The sequence below is a fragment of the Anser cygnoides genome, chromosome 27, assembly GCF_040182565.1.
Source record: "Anser cygnoides isolate HZ-2024a breed goose chromosome 27, Taihu_goose_T2T_genome, whole genome shotgun sequence".
Classification (NCBI taxonomy): Eukaryota; Metazoa; Chordata; class Aves; order Anseriformes; family Anatidae; genus Anser; species Anser cygnoides.
This window is the reverse complement of record NC_089899.1, coordinates 5,541,969-5,563,124: the sequence shown is the minus strand read 5'-3', so window position 1 is coordinate 5,563,124 and position 21,156 is coordinate 5,541,969. Positions and strand designations below refer to the sequence as shown.

Here is a 21,156-nt window from a genome sequence, read left to right as displayed (position 1 = left end):
TCGCAAAGGGATGGAGGTCAGGGCAAAGCTGCAAACACGGTGCCAAAGGGATTAGGGCAGTGGGTGAGGACCCTGGCGGGGTCAGGAGTGGGGGGGTTTGGGCTTTCCCATCGATCACCTGTGAGCACCACTGCCAGCCCTGTAAAACCCTTAATAAATGATGCTAAAACAACTTTCAGAGGGTACTAAAGTTCATATTAATAACTAATAAATGATTAATGTGCATGTGTTAACAAGCTGCCACTGCTATTAATCTGTTATTAATTATTAATTGAGTGTTTATAAGTATGCTCCGAAGCTGATGGGTGCAAAGCCTTGCACCCACTCTCCTGCTTGCATGGAACTGGGGACTGGGGGGGGGGGGGGGGGGGGAGGTTAAAGGGCTCCATAGACACAAGTGCACGCACGTGCACACACACACGCACACACACACACACATATCCCACAGCTCCGCTCCCTCTGCTGCACAGTCCCCGGCTCAGCTTGCATCCCCAAGCACCGCTGGCATCCCCAGGGGCAGCGTGGAAGTACCAGCACACCCTAACGGCGTAGTTTTAGTTTTCACCAAACGCCTCCGATGAGGCTGGAATCCAGGCACCAGGGTCTGCACCACAGTTTGCTGGCTGGGGAAACTGAGGCACAGGTGGGTGCTGTGGCAGGGCTAAGGAGCTGGAGCCAGCAGCACTGGGGGGAACTGGGGACATTTCTGCTTCTGAGGAATACGTGGGGTCCCCTTCCCCATCCCATTGGCCCCAGGGGACACGCTGGCTCCGCACAAGGCCATCTCTGCCCTTGCGCAAGCTGCCACTGCTGTCCCCATGAGTCACTTGTCTGTCCCCAGTGTGCCTTGCCCAGGTGCAGACCTGTCCTTGTGTTCCCAGTAGTGCGATGTGAAGAGACTACTAAATATCCAGAAACACCCCATTTCCCTGCTCCCAGGCTTGGTGGCTGTCTTTCCTTTGGTAACCCCACAGCCCTGGCTCCCCTCAGTGTGGGACTGGGATGGTCACTGGGACAGGCACTGGGTGCCTGTGGGGTGGTGAAGCAAAGCAATGCCTCCATCTGCTGGAAGAGCGAGCCCTGGATGGCTACCTCCCCCTGCACCCCAAAACGCTGCACCCTGTGGAGATTCGGGGATGCTCCCAGGGTGCAACCAGCAACAAAGCAGCAGTAGTCCCAGTTGGAAAATGCCCCTTGGCCTCTGCAACTGGGCAGGGCAGGAGCACACCGGGGTGTAAAAGAGGAAACTGGGGTTTTTCTTTTACTTCCTGCATGGGGAGAAAAAAAAAAACACACATGTTTCCAGAGAGCACGTCAGGCTCACTGTCAGGGTTGCCATGCTGAAGAGTCTGGGTGCTCAGGGGACCCAGAGCTGAGCCCCGTGGTTCCTGCAGCAGCTCTAGGGGTGATGGAGTCGCCACGACCAAGGCTGCTGAGAAACCGGCTCTGACCCCAGACAAGAGAAACCAGACCAGAGATGGGCCTGAAAAGTCCCTGCAGCAGCCAGGTATTAAGAATAAAAACCAAAAAAATGCCAAAAAAAATAAAGGCAATTAGGAAGAAAGAAGCAATTTTCCAGCAGGTGCATTTAAAGATCTTATCCCCCGCTGGGATGAGAAACCAATTTCCTTACAAATTAGAAAGACTTCAGCTAGGTAGAAGTTCCCTGCCTCAGCTCCCAGGCCCCCCGGCTGCAGAGCGCAGGGGCACTAAGGGCTTTGTGGCGGTGACCTCTGCCAGCCCTGCCGGCACCAAAAGCTGCTGAGTGCTCGGCAACTTTGGCAGAAGGTGGTCAGCAAATTTTGTCAGCCAACAGTGCCTAAACCCCTCCTGCTGCCCCAAAAATCAGCTTCCTGAGACGCTCCACGGGGAAATCTCTTCCTCTCTCAGGCAGTGCCCTGCAATTGCTCTTTTCTAGCAATTGCTAGAATTGAGTGATTTGGGGAGAAAATAGCTTTGCGTGACTTTTTTTCTGTTTAGGGGGGAGATACACCCGCCATGTTTAGCAGCTGCTGGTGTGTTTTACCACCTTTAATTTGCCATTTGTGGTTGGAATTGACATGTTTGGCACAGAGCTGACGATTGGAGACTTAATTTTGCAATGTGGTTTAATGCTAGCCCCATTTACAGCCCGATTTCCCTTTTACCCAAAATACCAATAACCATCCCCCTGCTTTCCCAGTAACAGTTTGGACGTGTTTACCTGAAGTCACAGGTCCGAACATCCAAAGTCCCTTCTCGCCCACCGTAGGGCTCCTCTGACTGATGCCTTCTCCCTGGCTTTGTAGGGGAACATTCATGTCACTAATGCTGTGCTTTTTATTCCTAATGGTCCCTGGTTTATCTTGAATGTAACATTATTTATTAAGGAGAAAAATTGATGTTCCTAGTAGATTTACGGTTGTTTAAAATGGTTTGTTGTACAGTCATTAGCATAAATGACTTACCAAGATGAGGGAAACGTACTGACCCCATTGCCAAACACCATCAATAAGCCCAGAATCCCGATGAACCTGAAATTCTCACCATTTCTATTCTTATTTTTACAACACTATAGTCCCGGGGGGAGCGGGGGGGGGGGGGGGGGGGGGGCGGGGGGTATTACAAAGCCAAGCTTCCTGCTCTGCAGTGCAAGCGGGAGCTGAGCCCACTGCATCCAGCAGGGAGAGCATCACGACCAGCACGGGAAGGAGGAAGCACATCCCAGATTCTTGCACATCCTCCTGAATCAGGGTTAAAATACAGCTCAGCCCCAGCACATGCTTTATTAGTTCTAATATATGGCCTGTGCTTGGTGAGCACTGCAGGCGAACAGACACAAACCTGGCAGGTTTCTTGGTGCTGTCTAGGAAATGCGAATTGCAAAATGCACCACAAGCCCCATCGGTGGGCTATCTGTGCCTCAGGCACCAGCTAAGCACCAGTTAAGCCCCAAAACCAGCCTGTCCCACCATCATTCCTGTGGACATCTGTCTTGTCCCAGCTCAAGCTTCAAAAATACAGATGATGTTGCCTTTTCTGTGTATAAAGCCACATCTCCTGAAGCCTGCTCATCCTCCAGCCTCGGGGCTCTCAGGCAAAATTCCCATGGTTTGCCTAAAGCTGGGACATGATTCAAGACAGCCCAAATTTCATTTTTTAGAGTGTTAAAAGAGCAACCTCGTCCTAGGGCTGACAGACACCAGAAGGGGAATTTCCTGATTTGTAACGGAAAATCCCAGACAAAAAGAATAAATAAATAAATAAATAAATAAATAAATAAATAAATAAATAAATAAATAAATATTTCCACCGCTCTGGTACATGTGGTGTAAAGCCATTGGAGAGCAGGGAATTCAAAAGGGTTTTGGAAGGTTTTACAGCAGAAATCCCTCCTTGCAGCACCGCTGCCATCCAGAAAGCACCCAGGAGGAGGAGTGTGACGTGTGTGCAAGCAGCAGTGGTGAAGCAAACACATTGCAACAACCTGCAGCAGGTCACAGCACTCCCAACTGACAGTGGTGCAATCGGTGCTACCAGAGCACCCCAGGGTGACACGGGGACGGCTTGGGAGTGACACTGAGCCTTGGACTTGTTTTAAGCTTGCTAGACACTGAGGAATGTGTTTTGAAAGTACATCTTCCTGCAAGTAGAGGCTGTGGCCAGCACGGGGGATCCCAGAATGGGGCGCCGGAGCATCTGCTGAACACAGGGAGGCCCCAGCAACGCCAGGAGATGGAGATGGAGCCCACCAGACCCCCACCGCTGCCGAGAAAATATCAGAGGTAACAACAAACTACTCTGCAAACATGTCCCAGAATGGCGCTTCCCAGCTGCACCCAGCAAGAATGCTCCAGCCCGAGGTTTTGCACCACTGCAAGACCCATGGGTGCAGCAGGGCAATAATGCATGGGGGGGAGATCCGTGCCAAAGCTTGTAGCTGTACAGGGATGCTGCCAGCAGAAAATGGTGGGTTTCAAGAAAGCCAACATGGCTTCAGTACCGCTCATAACAGCAGGGTCAGAGGCCAGGATGGAGAAGTGAAACCCCACGGCTGGTTCCTTCCCACTGCTCTGTGTCCCTGCTCAGTGCTCGTGGGCTCGCTGCACATCCCTCCTCATGCACAGACCTCTGGATCCCCTGAGCCCTGTCCCTGCTTTTCCTGCCCCAAAAGCTTTTCCTGCCCTCACCCCACACCTTTCCCTCATCGTTGCATCCACCTCATGGCCACCGACCGGGGACACCAGGGCAGATATGAAATGATGGCTGTAGCCATGCACCAGCACACGCAAAACCCCAGGCAGCCTCCACCCCACAGGAGCACCCCCAGTGCAGGGACTGGAGTCACCGGGAGACCAAACTCCCCGCCTTTCACCCCTAAACCTCACAGCCATGTCCGCCCCAGCTGCTGCTTCCCCTTTTTCTTTCTTCTTCCCCAGAGCTAGCAGTGAGAGGAGCGGAAGCCCCTGGGGGGTGGAGGGGGGGCAAGCACTGACTCCCAGCTCTGTGCAGGGCTGTGGCACAGGCGGGGGGCCAAGTGCGCGCCCGCTGTGCCAGCCTGGACCTGGGGGGTCCCGCGCCGCCCGCCACCATGCCGGACACCCCAGGGGAACACCTGCCTCAGACCCCCGCCTCAGCCCTCATCTACAGCAACGTGGGTGAGTGACAACCACGCACCCCCACCCCCCCAACAACCATTCCCCCTCTGTGCATGGCTGTGGGGCTGGAGAGGTGCGGTGGTGTGAACAACAGCCCCCTGTTCCTCCCTCCCCAGGAGAGCTGCGTGCCCACCTCGTCCCCACCAAGGCCAGCCGAGGGGATGGAGCCAGGAGAGTCCCCCCCCAGCCCGGCCATGACCCCCTGCCTCCCCCCTTGCCGAAAAAGCAGCTGCAGCGAGCGGAGTCCCTCCCGGAGCAGGGCCCATCGCGGCCCCGCCACGGCGACGCCACGCCATGGCTTGGCAGCACCCTGCTGCCACACACGGAGGGGGGTCCCAGCTTCGGCCCCCCCCGGGCACCCAAGAAGCCCCTGGCCAAGTCCCAGAGCCTGGGGGAGGCCTGGAGCATTCCGGGGGAAGCCCTGACACCCAGCCCAGAGGAGCTGACCTTTGGGACAAGGGACGCAGAGCTGGGCCGGCTGCTGCGGGGCCTGGAGGGACGGGACGGGCTGTGTGCAGCCCTGGTGGGTTGCCAGGTGGCCAGCTTGGCCCGGCTGGTGGCCCAAGCCCAGGAGGGGCTGGTGGGAACCCCGGAGCGGCTGGGGGCAGAGCTGGCAGGGAAGGGCTGGGCAGCGCTCAGCATCCTGGAGCGGGAGCCGTGCTGCCAGAGCGGCGACGCCTGGTATTTCCGCGTGGGATTTGCTTTTAGGCAAGCCCAGCTGGTGCTTGCAGCCAAGGTGAGCGGGGAGTTCGGGCAGCAGGAGGGGGCTGCAGGCGAGTGTGACCCTGGGGTGGCCCACGTTAGCTGGGAGGTTCCCCTTTGGTGGCAACTTATTCATTTGCTAAATGAGCTGGCGCTGCTGACACTGCTGCTGAGGGCTCTCGTGGGTTCAAGGGACCAAACGTCCAAGGTACAAGGAGGATGGCATCGCTGCGGCAAGTGCCCTGGCACAAGGCTTTGAGGGGCCAGCGGGCAGGGAGTGGGGCTGGCTCCCTGGTAGTGCAGGATGAGACACAACAAAGCAGCTTTGCAGCTCAGCCAGGACTGACACCCTCCCCCCTGTATGCCCCATTTCTTGCTTCAAGCTGTTTTGGTAGACACCAGAGGGTGCAGGGGAGCCCAGCACCATGCATGGGTAGGACTGGGGCTTGTGGCCCCGACCCAAGTGGTGGCCTGGCCCAGGACCCATGCTCTCTCCTGGCACAGCTGTTCCTGCTCTTTCTCTCCTCACAGGTCCTCAAGCCGGGCTGCTGCAGCCTGGGTGTGGAGAGCTTCCTCGGGGCACACTGCAGCATCCAGCGCCTGATCGGACGTTTCACCGACCACGTCCCTGGGGAGCTGTTGCTCCCGGGCCACCCCAGTAAGCAGGGGCTGCCCCCTTCTGGAGAGGAGCCAGCCCCTCCTGCCACCCCCCGAGTCTTGCAGGTCCTCCTATCCCCAGACGTGCCCTACCAGACCCTGGCGGGGTTTGTGGAGGGCTCCCGGGCACTGCACAGGAGCAGCCCCGGGCACTATGAGCGCCTGGCGTGCCTCCTCCTCTTGCAGGTGTGCATGGGGCTGGAGCACCTCAGGGCACAGAATCTGGGGCAGGGTGACGTCTGCCCCGAGAACCTGCTGTTGGTGCAGTGCCCGTGTCCCCCTGGGAGCCAGCAGGACAAGGAGGCATCCATGGGGCTGTCCCTTCCAAGGTTGCTCATCAGCAACTTGTTCAAGCTTAAAGACAAGAGAAGACCTTGTTCCACCAGCCAAGAGCAGGACTGGACAGAGGGGTCTGCTGCTCCCCTCACCCCAATGGCAGATGAGCTGAATATAGGCATGCTGATCTATAAGATCTTGCACGTGGACATCTCTTTGGAAAATGCCTTGGACCTGAGAAGCAATCAGCTTCCTGAAATCCCCTCCCTGTCCATCTACTCCACGGGACTCAAGCGTTTGGCCTTGCTGCTTCTCCACCGAGACCCCTTCAAAAGGGTCTCCATTGAGCAGGCCAGGGGCGTCCTGCAGGTGCTGCTCTGGGGGCCTCGCCAGGAGCTCTTCGCCAAGAGCAAGAAGACACTGGACCTGCTCCGGAGCTGGGTGGAGATGAAGAGGGCACTGCTGCTGCTGAAGTTTGCTGAGAAGGGGGCTGGGGCTGGGGGGAGCCCGGGCCTGGAGGAGTGGCTGTGCTGCCAGTACTTTGCAGAGGTCACGGAGCACATGCTCTACCAGGTCACCCAGGTTCTCTACATGCCCTAAAGACAAGCCTGCCCAAAAGGCTCCCCAAAGACAGGAACCCATAGAGGTCTGGACAAATCCACCAGCTCTCAGCTCCCAACCAAGGCTGATCCTGGCTGTGAAAACTGTTTCCAAATCTGAAACTGATCCTGCACACTGCATGAACAATGGTCCTAAGTAAGCAGGGACCAAACTCCCACCATGGTACCTTGGCTCCCAGGATGCAGGATGTGCTTTTACACCTTTCACTGATTTTTGTTCAATGGTTTGAGTCCAGATTATTGGAGCATCTCGGAAAGACAGCTGGATGGAAGCCACAGGACGAAGCACCAGCTCAGCGGCTGATTATCCTGAGTAAGGTTAATGGACCTTAGACTTTTCACACACACACACACCAAAAAAAATAAAAAATAAAAATGAACCTCCTCCTGTACTGCTACTGCCACTGTTTTAAATAATGATACAAAGCCATACTTTACTGCTCACCTTAAGACACCATTATGGGAGAAGAAACACAATGCATCACACAGCCTTGCCCTTTTTAGGAACAGATTGTAGCATAGTCACAAATACCAATGACGTCTCAAAGGTGGAAATAAAGCAACCACACAGCTTCAATAAAACCCAGAGCTGAGCCTGTTAAATACTGGCCTTTTATGTGCTTTCTTACACCCTGACAATCCATCCAGGGAGGATCACAAAGCTGAATTTCACCACTCCACAGATGACTTGGAGCAGCAGACAGCTCGGGTGGGTTTGTGGCTGCTGCACACAGGGGCCAGACCGGATCGTCAGTCTGGCTGCGCCAAGGCAGGGCCATTGCATCTGCGGGGAGGTGTGAGCTGCCCACGGGTCTGTCTCAGTCTCTGTTTAGGGTCTGTTAGGAGCCAGGAACCAGCACCTGGATGCCCCGTGTGGTGATCACTGTGCTGTGATCTGTGCCACGAAACCTCAAGGTGTCCTGCAAGGATGGGGCAAAGCCCGTGTGGGTAAGGCAGAAACTTGAGCCCAGGGTCATACGCAATCTCCAAAGGTCTGGCTGCAACACCTGGGGTCTGGCAAATTGGGGTTAGGATGTTGGGGACATGAGCCCATCACACACAGCCCCAGACCCTTTGGCAACTATTCTCGGCTGAGCCCCCGAGCCAAGTGTGCCCCCCGTGGTCCCACTCCTGGAACGGGACTTGCAGGGAAACGTCACCTGCTTGTGAGCAAGATCTGACTCACGTGCTGACTAAACTGAGAGCAGCTTGCAATAAATACACTTCCCCTGTAAAGAGACCCATAACCAGATGCACATGCCTGTCCCATGGCACTTGAGGGGACACGTCTCAAGGACACTTCGTGCAGGCGGTGGCTGCTCAGCACTGTGCAGGATCAGCACCTAGAGCCCCAAACCACGTGAGCATGGCAGCGGCACGGCTGTCTGCACAGGGGGTAGAGTGTCACACGAGACCCCGCTTGGGTAGTTGATATAATTATTAACTAAGTAATTATTAATCCACTCACAGCTATCACCTGACAGCAGACAGAGCAGCTGCTGTGGGCTGTGCACACAGTGAGATGGGCCCTGGGGGCTTCCCCGCAGAGGCGGGTCTGGTGTCCCATCGATGGAGACGGTGACACACTGGGCAGTCACTAGAGCCAGTGGCACAGCTGAGTCTGGGAAGGATCCTTCATGGCAGTCCCCAGACTTGAAAAAACCTTGGTAAACAGGAGCTGTGACCGTGGAGACAGAATCACAGAGAAAAATGCTCCCAGACAGTGGGTTTCTGCCTCCTGCCCTGCCCCAACAACGTGCTGCTTTCCCAGGGCACTGCTTTCTTCCTGTCTGGCATGGCAGAAATGTGCTCCATCCCCAGCCTCACAGCCCAGGGCTGAGTCCCGCAGTGCAGGGGGGCATCAGCCTCGTTGCTTGGACTGCAGCGGGGCTCGCACCCAGCTGAGATCACAGCCCCTTTGTGTGAGGCTCTGCACGCAGTGGGGACCGTCCCTGCCTCCAGCATCTCCCAAACAGAGCTACGAGGGAGGTGGGACCAAGGGCGACCAGGTCCCACAGACAAGAAACAGGAAGGAGTGGGGTGGAAAAATCTCCCTGGCCACACAAATCTGCTCGGTACCCAAGCACGGCTGGTTCACAAAACCAGAGTCCCCCAGTAGGAGCTTTGGGGCCAGAACCGTGCAGGAGGCATTGCCCTGCATCCCCAGTGCTGCTCCTGTAGTATCATGCATGGCTACAAGATGGCAGTAAAAGCCCTGGCAGTAGCAGCAGCTCAGCAGCAGGGCCTGCTCGGGCACCTCACCCTAGGGGAATAAAAAAATACATATATATATATATTCCTGCAGGCCTACCTCAGCCCCTGGTGTCCCAGGGGCCAGGATGGCCAGATCCTCTGTCACTGCCACGACAGCAGCTCCAAGCACCACCTGCACCCCCAGCTCTGGTTTCCAACTGATCGTCACCATCGGTGACCCTCGCCCCTTCTGCTGGGGCAGCTTGGAGCACCGCGGCCAGCAAAGCCTGCAGGGGTCCACAGCTTTGGAGGCAGAACCATGTGGGCTCCACACTTGCTCATCCCCACAGAAGGCAGGCAGCAGCATCACTGCCACGACAGGTGAGAGGAAAACAAGTTTCTCAAGAGAATCCTCTTAGGAACTTGATGCTTTTGCCAACTTATTGGGAAAAGGCAGGAATACCCTCTCCCACCTCATGCCCCCCTCCTCCTCGACAGCTGTTGGCAAGTTCACAGCTTTCCAAAAAAAAAAAAAAAAGAAAAAAAAAAAAAGCATGCACATGACTATAAGACCACAAGCAAGTGACAGTAGGAAGGAGCCTGCTTGCATTCACCTGGCTAAAGAGCAGCCAGGAGCCCGGGTCTATCGGGAACCGCTGTTGTGCCAGGTATACCAGGACCCAAGGAGCTGGGAGTGTGAAGGGTCCAGCCAGATGTTAGTAAAAGGCTTGGTAAGTGCCTGAAGCCAATTAATCAGACCATCAGTATTGCTCACTCACCAGGCTCTCTGGGATCACAGCACCACACCCGCAGGCCCCTTTGTGCTGCAGCAGGGGCAGTTACCACCACGGGACCTGCCCACCGCTGCTCGCTGCTCGGAGAGCAGAATTGTAGGGGTAGCAGCAGATTGACGTACTCACGCAATGCCTGCATTCCGCAGCCCAGAACAGCTGCCTAAGGATCACCCCACAGAGCAGCCCCCCAGGACTCATTTACACATTTAAGCATGTAGGTGAGTTGGATCCTAAAGCCAAGCTCTGGGGACATTAGGCTGGTAGCAGAGCACACGCTGGAATGAACGAGGATCATGTGCTTGAGCTTACACTGACTCAACAGCATGAACAATGGGGTGCTTGAAACCTGGTAGAATAACCTCGGAGCCAGCACTCAATCAACCCCAGGGATTCACTGCTATAAGCTTTATAGACGAAGTTCAATGGGATCCAATAGCACTAAACAAGCATATACAGCTGCAAATGTAAGCTAAAAAAACTGAAACATGTTTTAAAGCACAGCCCTCTGGAGACTTACCACTGTAGGTGACAGCTACACTTGCAAGCTCTGGAAAATCTAGCACTGGGTACATCCACATTTTTCCCTTCTGTTCAGTATCACAGATGTTGTCTGGGTGGCTGTGGCCCCCCCACACACACTGCTCAACTCCCTTCTCCTTGTACTTCAACCCCAATGTTTTGCCTGATTTGCAGCCCCCTTCTGGAGGCTGCCTTAGCTTCAGTGACAGTATTTAGCTATGCAAGTGCCACAAGCCTTTCTAGATCACAGCCAATAAGGCAGTGAGTCATCTTGCATGCCAGCACGGGACTCCACCGCTACCACTAACACTGATTTCAGATGCTAAAGTGCATTATTTGGTTCTCAAAGCTGCTTGAACCTCATAGCATGCGTGCACTGTGCTTCTCAGCATTTCACTCTAACCAACTCATACCCTGAATTATCTATCCTATGAAACATTGATATAGCAGGGATTTACATATATTTATATATATATAAAGCGCCTATCACCATATTGATAAACACTCTTTAGAACCACTCTGATGGCAGGGGTAAGAACAGGAGTTGGCCTGTTAGTACCTCAGCACTTCTGTTTCCAACCAATTTAAAAATAAAAAAGCCACAAGACTTTGCTGCCAGCCTGACTGGTGTTTAATACTGCTGCTCCATCATTGATCACAATGACCAGTAGGAACGGATAACCTACTATAGTTCTTTCACTAAAAGCAGGCTCTTCCAGGACTGCAAGTCCTGACAGATCATATCACTTGATTGGAGCTCAAGGCTAAGTAACCCAAGCCTTTCCATACCTGCAACTTTAATGGTTGGGAGAGTTCCAGAGCCAGCTCTTCAGAGTGCAAGTCTTAAACATCTTAAACCAGCGATAAAAAGTAAAATATAAACTTTTATTTAGAATTAAAGCAAATACTTCAGTATCACAAACACAATATTAAACTTCAAGAAATATACTGCTAATTTGGAGGGAGCATTTATTTGCACAACCACAACATGCGCACAAATCCAGAAAAAGATGTGGAGTCTGAAATTTTCAACATCTCACCACCAGAGCAGTTGGTCACAACATCTCATACAAAGTTATATATACTGTAATAGATGTTGACAAAATTTCTACAGAATCATCTTTATAGACAACAAGAAAGCTCTAAAAGGCAAACATTGCAATCTATTCTTCTTCTGATGTCTCTCTCTCAAACGTGTAGGCCATGAAGCAAGCATCTGGTCTCTTGGGGACAAGGGGATGCCCTGGTCTCACAATCTCAAAGCCCAAAAAGCTGAAAGTACGGAGCAATGCAGCTAGAAAAAAAAAAGAAAACATTTCATTCTCTTGGTATCAAATAACAGTTAAAAGTTTCCACCAAAACCAACTTCAAATATTGCATTAACATCTTTAGTGACAGTGCTAACACCTACCTCTATCATCTCTGTTCTTGTGGAAACAAATGAACACATGATCAACTCGAAGCTGTTCTTCAGCAAACTCCAGAAGAACTGCAAAACTACGAAACAAATGCAAGGCATTCAATGCACATGAGCAAGCGCTTCCTTCAGGGGTGGGTAGCAAGGCCCCACGAACCCACCTGCACACATTACAAGCACAAGTAGCAGGCATGGGTTGGAGACCCACACCAACGAGAAATCCCCAAGCCATAGCTATAACTTGAGACACAAATTTAAATCTTAATTACACAAAAAAATGTTTTTTTTTGTTGCAGCTAAAGGGAGAACTGCAGTGACGGACTCAGAACCAGAATGGTATTTTCAGTGGATAAAAGCAACCACCACTACCACGAATGCGATTTGAAATCAGATCTTTGCCCTTGATTTTGCCTGACAGAACAAGCAGATGAAGCTCTCAGATCAGGATCACTTAGTTGTAGTCTCTTACAAGAGAGCATCAAGCACCATGAGCAGACTGAAGAGAACATCAACAGTACAATGCTAGATCTTCAAGACAAATCAAACTCAAGTTGCATTTTATTCTACCCACCTGTCCTTGCTCCCTTCAGGCAGAGCACCACTGGGAATTTCTATATAGAGGTTGTTGTTGTTCAGCACTGCTCTCCAACTAATGTGTTTGGCATCTGTAAGCCTTGACTGGACATTCAGAATTCTTGTCCTGTTATTAGATGTTAGTTCTTCTGTTACATTCAGCCGATTATCCTGTAGCAGTAATACGTGCAACATTACTTCCAGTTCATTTTGGAGAAGATTTAACTCCCATTAAAAGGGCTGGGACAAGAAAAGTTTCCCACCTACCAGAGCAAGTTGCTTAACATTACTCATACTCACCGAGTAAAATAAATTAGCTGAAAGATTGTGATCCCTCTGACTATTCCCTCGCCCACCTGGGATCTTCAGGGGTGGGTGAGGGACATCAGGAGCACCACCGAGGCCCCGGACCCAGGTTACTACAGCAATTGAAGGGAACCCTGGAACTAGAAAAGAATCACAGTTAAAGGTAAACAAGCAGCAGTGTTAGAGCCCTGGGAATTCTAGGTTTTACAGGGATTAGAGGGCACAGTTTTGTAGACTGAGGGAACTCCTCCCACTGCAACCTAGTCAAGTAGCAAGACAAAAGAACATACAGGCCAAGCACGAGAACATCACCTAAAGCCCAGATCTGCAGGCATCAGAAAGCTACTACTGTACTATACTGAATGAAATACTAGCTTGGAGATGAAAATACTCTCAACTTGGTATGAAGTACACTTCTGTATCATGGCAGCTGTATGTTTGACCTGATCTCAAGAAAGGAACCATTTCACTACCACGTATGCAAAATCCCATTTTCTTCCCCACCCTGGAAATCGTTTTTCCCTGTGATATACAGCCTTAATTACATTAGATCTTTGCATCAGCTCTTTTGGCTTGAGGTCAGAAAATTACATTAAATAGCCTCGCAGAGGACACTATCTCAAATGTTATCAGGCAAAGCTCAGAAGCAAGCTCTCGAGTTTCAACTTAAAGACCACATCTGATGATTTGGAAATCTCCAAGTCTTTCTACTGACTGACTTTTGGAGCAATTATACCTTGCTTAGCCACATTCAGTGTTTAAGGTGAAGAATGTTATCTTCAGATATGAAACATTTCTTCTGTGTGTGCTGTTTCATCCCATCTCTAAGCCTGCTTGGCTGTGAATAAGCCTTCTACTGTAGGAACAGCAATCGCTGTGCCGCCTGGCCCCTCCCTCTGCACCATCCTTCACCCTGCAGGCTCACTCTTGAGTTGCGTCATCTCAGCAGATGCAGCAATCGAGGCCCTTAGGGAAATTTTCACAATCGTCCTGTCTGTGAGTGCCAGCAGCCATTTGCAAATCAGAATAAACATGTACAAAATAATCCACCATTTTGCACAGTTCATACGAGTTTAATTTTTAATGAGCTTGGAATCTGTGATGAATAATCCGTATTAGAAAGGCAATGAATAGCCATATAGGTCAAATATTAAATGCCAGAAGGCATTAGTAAGCACAGCGGCTATGAAGCTATTAAACTAAAAATTATAATGTGCTCAATCTCAATTAAATGTGTTCAATCCATTATTTTAGACTCTCTGAAATGATTTTAATACTAGCATTACTTATTTTATTTCAGAATGATTGCAGATCTACGTATTCCTAATTAGCCTTACAAATAAGCCTTTGAACACCTTGTTCAGAACTGTGCAGTAGTAATCCTTTATGATTTCACCTTTCACCCAATGAAAAGCACTATATAATGAAGGCTGTCTACAGTTTATAACTGAGAATATATTTTCGTGATGTTTGGGTAATCTTACTCCTCTTGAAAAAAAAATCACCTCTCTTTAACCTGCAGTTAAGTATAAAAACAGCTTTCTGTAGCATTCTAGGGCTGGTCTCACAATGCACACACCAGGTCTGTTCTTCACTCTCTTTATTCAGGGCAGACCCACGTCCTAAGCTTCCATCACTGCAGCCCCGTCACCCCGATCCAGATCTCTTCTCCCCAGCATCTGTTAGGATTGTTTAATCCTTCCGTTGGCTTTTAAATTGAGAGCTCCCGTAACAGCCTTACGTTCTGCTTTAGGCTCAGCACCTCGATTACTTCTCCAGAATATCTGCGCTTACGTAAGGGGCTAACAGCTTCCAGCCCTTTCCCCTCTCTGCCTAATCCTGCCTTTTCTCCCCCTGGGGGCCGTGCCTTTTGTCTTCAGGAGCCTTTTCCCCCCGTTACCCCGCCGGGGAGGGGGGGGTACGGCGGATCAGCCCCCCGAGGGGCCGGGGGTGCCCTGCCCCAGCCTTCCCCCCTCGGCTGAGCCCAGCGCGGGGCCGGGGCCTGCCGCTAACGTGGCACCGCGAGGGGGCTCGGGGGGCGCCTGCCCGGGCCCGGCTGTGTGTGAGGGGGGGGCTCGGACGTGTCCCCTGGCACGGCTAGGGGCGTAACCGACCTTACGGCGCTGCCTTAGACGTCTGAAAATTAAGAAACAATAGTAATTTTTTTTGTATTTTTTCCCCTCCCCCCCCCCCCCCCCTTCTTTTACGGGGGAGGAGGCCAGGCCGCAGGGCCCGCCCCCACCACGGAGCAGCCCTGCCCCCGGTCCGGGGGGGAGGAGGAGGAGGAGGAGGAAGAAAACCAGAGCCGGCGGGGGAGGAGGGGGGGGGGGAGTGGAGGCAGCGGCGAACGCCCTGCGGTGCAAAGGCTGAGCGAGGCCCCAGCCCCTCACCTGCTCTGTCCGGTACTGAGGCTCAGCACGGCGGGCATGATGGTGCTTTTATTCCCCTCTTTCTCTCTAGCGAAGCAGTGACTGTTGAGTATCCGCTGCAGGGAGGATTTCACCATCCGGCCGCTCTGGTCCGAACCCCGAAACCCTCCGCTGCCTCCCGCCGGCCGCTCTCCAGGCGCTGCTACACAAAATGGCACCCCGGCCGCAGTGGGTCCTTATATACCCTCTGTGCGGCCACGCCCCCCCATGTGGTACCGCCCCCCCGGAGCAGACCACGCCCCCGAACAGGAAAGAGCTCCCGTGCGGGAACGGCCCAACTGTCACTTAGAAAGCCTCGCTTCCCATTGGCTAAAGGGAGAGCGGGGGCGGAACATCGAGCTCTTTCCCTATTGGCCGACAGCGCGAGGAGTTCGGCGCTGGTTGGAAAGGCGACGAGACTGGGAGTCACGGAGAGCTCCGATTGGCTACGCCTCCGCGGGTGGGCGGGATCTGGCGGGGCGGGGCGGGGCTGGGCTGGGAGGCTTCGGTACGGTGTCGCAACCCTCGCTGATCGCAGGGACGCCGGTTCGAGCCCCGCGTCCGGCGCCTCCGCCTGGCTGAGGTAAACTGCGGGGAAAGGGAGGGGCCGGGCCGCGCCTGGCGCATGCGCGGCGGGGGGGGAGGGGAGAGGCGGTGTCCCTGAGGGTGCCCTCAGCGGCCCGTAGGCTTGGGGCCCCGATAGGTCCTACAAGGGGATGGCTCCTGCGGCTTCAGGCTTGCCCTGCATGGGCATCATAGAATTAATAGAATGATTAGGGTTGGAAAAGACCTCCAAGATGAAAATTCCCCTCCCACCACTATCGCCAACTGAACCGCGTCCCCAAGCACCACATCCAACTTCTCCTTAAACACCCCCAGGGACGGTGACTCCACCACCTCCCTGGGCAACCCGTCCCAACACCTGACTGCTCTTTCTGAGAAGTAATGCCTCCTAATTTCCAACCTCAACCTCCCCTGGTGCAACTTGAGGCCATTCTCTGTAGTCCTATAGGCTGGATGCTGAGAGAAACGTCAAAAAAAAATAATTAACCAGTCACCCAAGTACAGGGCGGGGAGTCCCAGGAGGAATAGGCCGGGAGTGTGACCTCTTTTTGGTGCGCCCATCCTTGGTTGATGCTAGAATCGCAACGTCGCGTTTACCTTCAGTTTGTGTTTTATTCTGGCCACTGTGCGGTGTATAATTTTCAAGTTGTCTGGGTAGTGACTCTTAGTAACCTGAACAGAAAAAAGCCTCGTGCTGTACCTTCAATGAGGAAGCAAATAAAGGCTGGTTATTTACATAGCAGACGCTAACCTGCTCCCCGAGCCCCGTGACGAACCGTAAAGCTCCCCTGATAACTTGCACGGCGCTTCTGATCTCCTGCAAGCGCTGTGGGAACCCGAGGCTTCGAGGCACAGCTGCGTCTTTGCACCCCACTGCGAGAGCAAGGTCTGAAGGAAAGGCTGAGTGTTTCAGACAGCCCAGATCTCTTCTGGACAATACAGGTGTAAACGCCTTCTTAAATTGAAAAGAAAGCAGCAGTCAAATGTGTACGAAAATAAATACATGAGAATTCCCTGGTCCAATCTTTGACTCAGTCCGTTCTGAACATTTCAGCCTATTGCTTACTAGGTGATACCAGCCCCTTTCTAAAAACCAAGCCAGAAGCACATCGTGCAAGTCAGGACACATCCTAAGTGGTGGATGTTACTGTCCTACACTGAAAGAAAGCTAAAATAAAGGTTTACATGATGCTGAATTGAGTTTGTGGGCAGGTATGCCTTGTAAATGAAGTGGAAAAAAAGATTTTTATAGAGCCAAAGAAAACTACTAAAGATACATTGTAATGATTTTTTTAAAAAAATCATGGTTTTGTATAAAAATGTAGATGTCTGTATTCTTTCTTTTTTGTTCAACCCGGGCTACAACAAGCCTGTTTATTGCCTTCAGGTACTGTAGCTGCATCTGAGTATACATATATAATATTTTTATTGTGTTGTTTATATTTATTTGCTTTAAAATGTTCCCATCCAGGAGCTCTGAGCACATGGATAAACCATTGATTGGTTCCACTTTGAACAAGAATAAGTGTCTAAATCCCCACCCTCCTTCTGTGTCCTGAAACTGCTCTGATTGACTGTGATGGAACAAAGTGTATTGCCAAACGAAAACATTGTCTGTTCTCCTGCAGCTTAGACGACAAGCCTAGCCTGGCCAGCAGCCAGTGACTAGTCTGGGAGTCACGGTAAGTAAGAGGTACAAGAGAAAAAGCCTTTTCCTGCTGCAGGTGTCTGCACTTAGCTCCCAGAACACAAAATAAATGCGATGTTGGTGCTTTCATCGTACTCTCTACGTGTGGCTGTTGATTTATGGATGGGAAGCTGATTGCCATTTAATGCATTACCCAGAGACCAACTTGAAACAATAGGATAGCTGCAACTCAGGAATATTTGGACCAAATGAAGCACATCAGAGAAGATTTGGCAATTCATGTTTTGTGTGTTGTTTTAGAAAGGTTTTCCGGGGGGGGAAGGGGGAAGATATATTTGTTGATGGAAGGACTGCCTTAGCATTTTGGTTTAGGTTTCATTATTTCTAATAATGACATTTATTATTTATGTGGTAATCTGGCTGTAATTCCTGATAATGGCACTGTGTCAAAGGACATCATCTTTGCAGCTGCTTTCCTCTTTACTGTGGCACTGGAAACAGCTTTGCTCATTGGATACCTGTCATCTCAGTGGGCCATCACTCCATTTTACACTTGAGTGACCTGGATAACACTGTGGTGTTCTGTAGTCTGCAAAAAGCCCAATCAACCTGTTTTCTTTTTGTGCATTAAATATTGTGTGGGATTAGTTCCAGCTGCAGTTTTGCTGAGATAGCCAGCCTCTTCCAGTTTAGCAGTGACAATGATTCATAAATCCTCACAGAGAAGACTCTGACTCAGACTGTCAGGATTAACAGCTGAGGCACTTTGAGATGTTGCCATCTCCAGCTGTTTTTTACCACTGTTTTGCCATGATTATCCTACCATAGCAGAGTATGCAGAAGTAACTGTGTGTCTGTGTCCCAATTGCTCCAGCTGCATTTTGTTTGGCATCTTTGGCCAACACTGAATCCCTGGTGTTATCTAATAACTGGGCAGTGAACCCTAACAGCTGACATGTGGGCTTCCATTCATATACACCCACATCTGCTATGGCACAGTAGCTTTCAACACAGAGGCAAGAGGGACAATTGCAAGTAGACATTCTCGTCCATCAAAGTCCTGAGGCTCTAGTTCATCCCAAGTCCTGTGCTGGTGTCCACAAACACGCTATCAAAGACCTGCTCATTCCACTTGCCCCCAACTACCATGTCTCCAGGACACATTTCAAAGGACCAGCATAGTCCCCAGAGCTGACGAGCAGCAGAGAGCCTGTGCCAGTAAGCTTCCAGCAGCTCTCTCCTGAACTGCTTACTGAACTCCTCAGAGGAGAGCGTGCAGCGAGTCCCAGAAGTTCTCTGTCTTACACAAACAGGTCATAGTAATTAGACTGTATAAAATCAGCTGGGAAAATATCTTGTGCAATTTGAGTTACTAAATAACCAGACCTGTTAACGGAGAAAGTACACAAGAAGCAACACAGCCGAACTCCAGACTAGGAACCTAAGTTTGAATAGTTTCAGGTTGAGGAAAACAAGAGAGTTTTATTTTCCAGAACTTCATTTGCTTTTCTTTTTACCTCGTTTCAGCATGTCTTTCTGTCTCTTTTAACAAGAGACATCCCAAACATTAATCAGAATCACCAGTTAATGATTTTTGTCAAGTTTTTATAGTTTTTACTTTCTGAAGGGTGTTAGACTAGAAGCAGAGTTTATGACAGCACAGGAGTAAGTAAAATCAAGGTCAAGGTTGGTAGCTGATGTAAACAGATGCTCAAGGAAGAAATGGACAAGACCAGTAATGGAATGTCTTTCCTCTTCATTGTCTGCTTTCAGGTTTGCAGGAGTTTGTGATGAGATGACACAGAACTAGTGCTTAGGAAGATGTGCAGGATCCAAAACACTCTTAAGACTTGACCATCCTGAAATCCTGCAAGTTGATACTGTAGCTGTATCACTTCTTTTATTTAGAAAATGAAAGATAAGCTGTTCTGCTGTTTAGGTGATTAAAACAAGACTAAATAACACAACTGCAACCATTAGTGTTTCTGTGTTTTTTTCTGCCACTGAGGATGCTACTGGGGAGTGGGCTGCCCAGGCTGCACTGCAGCAGTGCCCACTCGCATGTGCTAGAGCAGCAACAAAGCTTCAGTGAAGATGAGTGGAAAAGATTGGTAATGAACACGTAGCAGAAAGCCCAGTATATTTCCTGCTTAGCTGCATCGTGCTGTCATAGCTCTTCTTGGATGTGGAAAGAGGAGATGTTTATGACATTTAGCAGCATCATGGGAATTAATCTGCCTCTGATTTGCTGACTAGGCAAGTACAACAGAAAGAAAAACACAAGCTCTCTTTTAAAGTATGGACAGTCCTTACATAGCATTGCACACTTAGTATCTCCATAAAAGTAGTACAAACTATTTCAATAAATCAAGTAACCCAGACTATAAAATCAAGTTGTTCTGCTTGCCTATTCTCTTTCTTTCCATTCCAGGAAGACACTCATTGTTCTAACAGTTTTAAGAGTTATCTAGAGATGCAGCCAAGCACCAAAACAGAACAAAATATGACACAGAGATGTCTGTCATGACGTGTTTTCACATGAGTGATTGTGATGACTTCTCCACCCTGTAATTTAGCTGCTTCTTGTCCCAGGATAATTTAAATGTTCAGTTTGGTCAGTTCTGTGTGGAGACAAAGCTCAGCACAAGTTTATGAGGTCTTTATCAAAACACTGGACAGTGTTATTTCTAAACTTTGTAAGACCTAAATCTTCTAAAGTGGGGCTCCTAGGTCTATCTGTCTCCTTCCTTCAAACTCCGGATTCATTGTCTTACAGGTAATAGTTAACTGTCAGTTACCTAATTTTAAATGCTCCCCCACTAACAACGCTCTTTGGTGAGTTAGAATCTATTCTGATCTTTGTGGGTCATGTAATTAGAACACTTTTTGTAGCTGGCAAACTCTCCTCATTTTCACTGACTTCCCTGAAAGAACGGTGTGATTTGAAGGTCAGGTTTTCTGCAGACCCCCTTGTGCTGGAAGGAAATTCTGCGTGCCACTGCAAAGTAAGGCTGGAATTCTTCAGTGTTTACCAGCACAGGGAAGAATTTATTTTCCAAGATCCTTGTGAGATATTAAACAAGAAGAAAGCAGTCGCTAGTACGTTGGGCCAACAAATGTCTGTGCTTCTTACCAAAGAAACTTTGGAACTCTGCTTTCTCACTTAAAAACAGCTGGTATGAAGAGGACTATATATTGAATGCAGATGAGGTAACAGATGCTTAAAATGCTTTAAAATTTCAGTATTGCTTTTAGGGGTGTAAACCAACGTAGTGCTGGTCACTAATAAGTGCCAAGTTGTCTTCTCTAAGTTTGCAGGAGCAGGCTTTTGAGGCGCTGCAGTTTGGTTTCCTTATAAAAATGATGCGGGGGTGAGAGGAGCAGCTTGAAGTGAGAACAGGAAACGTGGGCAGCGCCAGCCAGCAGCCGGAGACACAGGAGACCGTCAGGGGACGGCACCCTAACATTGTCGGGGAAAGAAGTGTGCGCCTGAGCAATTTGTCGTTACGGTTCTGTAATTTCAGAAAAAGTGCTTGATTTTTCTATTGATTTTTCTCCGGGTGCTGCTGCCAATTATGAGCAAACAGTCATGAGGAATTCAGAGGTAGTTGCAAAACAATGAAGTGTAAGCCATTGCAACATCCTCCCTTCCACGATCCATTTTCTGTTTCATTTACTTCGGGCCAGATGTAGCTCCCAGGGGTTGCCCTCTCCGTTCCTGTGTTAAATGAGTGGTGACAAGGTTCAGATTCCTGCAAAGTGTGCAGACCTACAGAGGGGAGTTTAATTTGGGGACCGGATCGAGCTCTTTCAATCCTGCTAGCAGGGACAGAATAGGGGGG

The 21,156-nt window shown here is 50.6% G+C and overlaps 2 protein-coding genes and 1 long non-coding RNA gene across 4 annotated transcripts; 2 read left to right on the top strand and 1 right to left on the bottom strand.

Annotated features, from left to right (window-relative positions):
* Window positions 1–3,416: 3,416 nt before the first annotated feature.
* PEAK3 (PEAK family member 3) lies at window positions 3,417–7,517 on the top strand. Of its 2 annotated transcripts, none has more exons than XM_048077858.2 (4): window positions 3,417–3,764; window positions 4,492–4,637; window positions 4,754–5,373; window positions 5,871–7,517. In XM_048077858.2, exons 1-4 carry the CDS (start codon window positions 3,715–3,717, stop codon window positions 6,870–6,872), a joined length of 1,818 nt encoding a protein of 605 aa, XP_047933815.2. In that variant the 5' UTR covers window positions 3,417–3,714; the 3' UTR covers window positions 6,873–7,517. The 2 variants fall into 2 exon arrangements, with proteins under 2 accessions (XP_047933815.2, XP_047933816.2); XM_048077859.2 differs by having other exon boundaries at window positions 3,420–3,764; window positions 4,419–4,637.
* Window positions 7,518–11,262: 3,745 nt separating this feature from the next.
* On the bottom strand, window positions 11,263–15,284 carry OAZ1 (ornithine decarboxylase antizyme 1). Its single transcript, XM_048077751.2, is given in 6 exon segments — window positions 11,263–11,692; window positions 11,810–11,895; window positions 12,387–12,559; window positions 12,689–12,775; window positions 12,777–12,834; window positions 15,085–15,284. Coding segments are annotated over 6 exon segments (651 nt in total). The 5' UTR covers window positions 15,201–15,284; the 3' UTR covers window positions 11,263–11,561.
* Window positions 15,285–15,414: 130 nt separating this feature from the next.
* Window positions 15,415–19,287, top strand: LOC125184497 (uncharacterized). The gene is made up of 3 exons (XR_007168605.2): window positions 15,415–15,685; window positions 17,138–17,348; window positions 19,088–19,287. It is a non-coding gene; the product is annotated as an uncharacterized lncRNA (long non-coding RNA).
* Window positions 19,288–21,156: the final 1,869 nt, after the last annotated feature.

What these genes read in the sequence shown, in the direction of transcription:
- PEAK3 (XM_048077858.2), top strand. Translation starts at nt 3,715, where the DNA reads ATGGAGATGGAGCCCACCAGACCCCCACCGCTGCCGAGAAAATATCAG. An exon ending in CCTCATCTACAGCAACGTGG is followed by an intron (nt 4,638 to 4,753) that starts GTGAGTGACAAC and finishes CTCCCTCCCCAG; the next exon opens with GAGAGCTGCGTGCCCACCTC. An exon ending in AGCTGGTGCTTGCAGCCAAG is followed by an intron (nt 5,374 to 5,870) that starts GTGAGCGGGGAG and finishes CTCTCCTCACAG; the next exon opens with GTCCTCAAGCCGGGCTGCTG.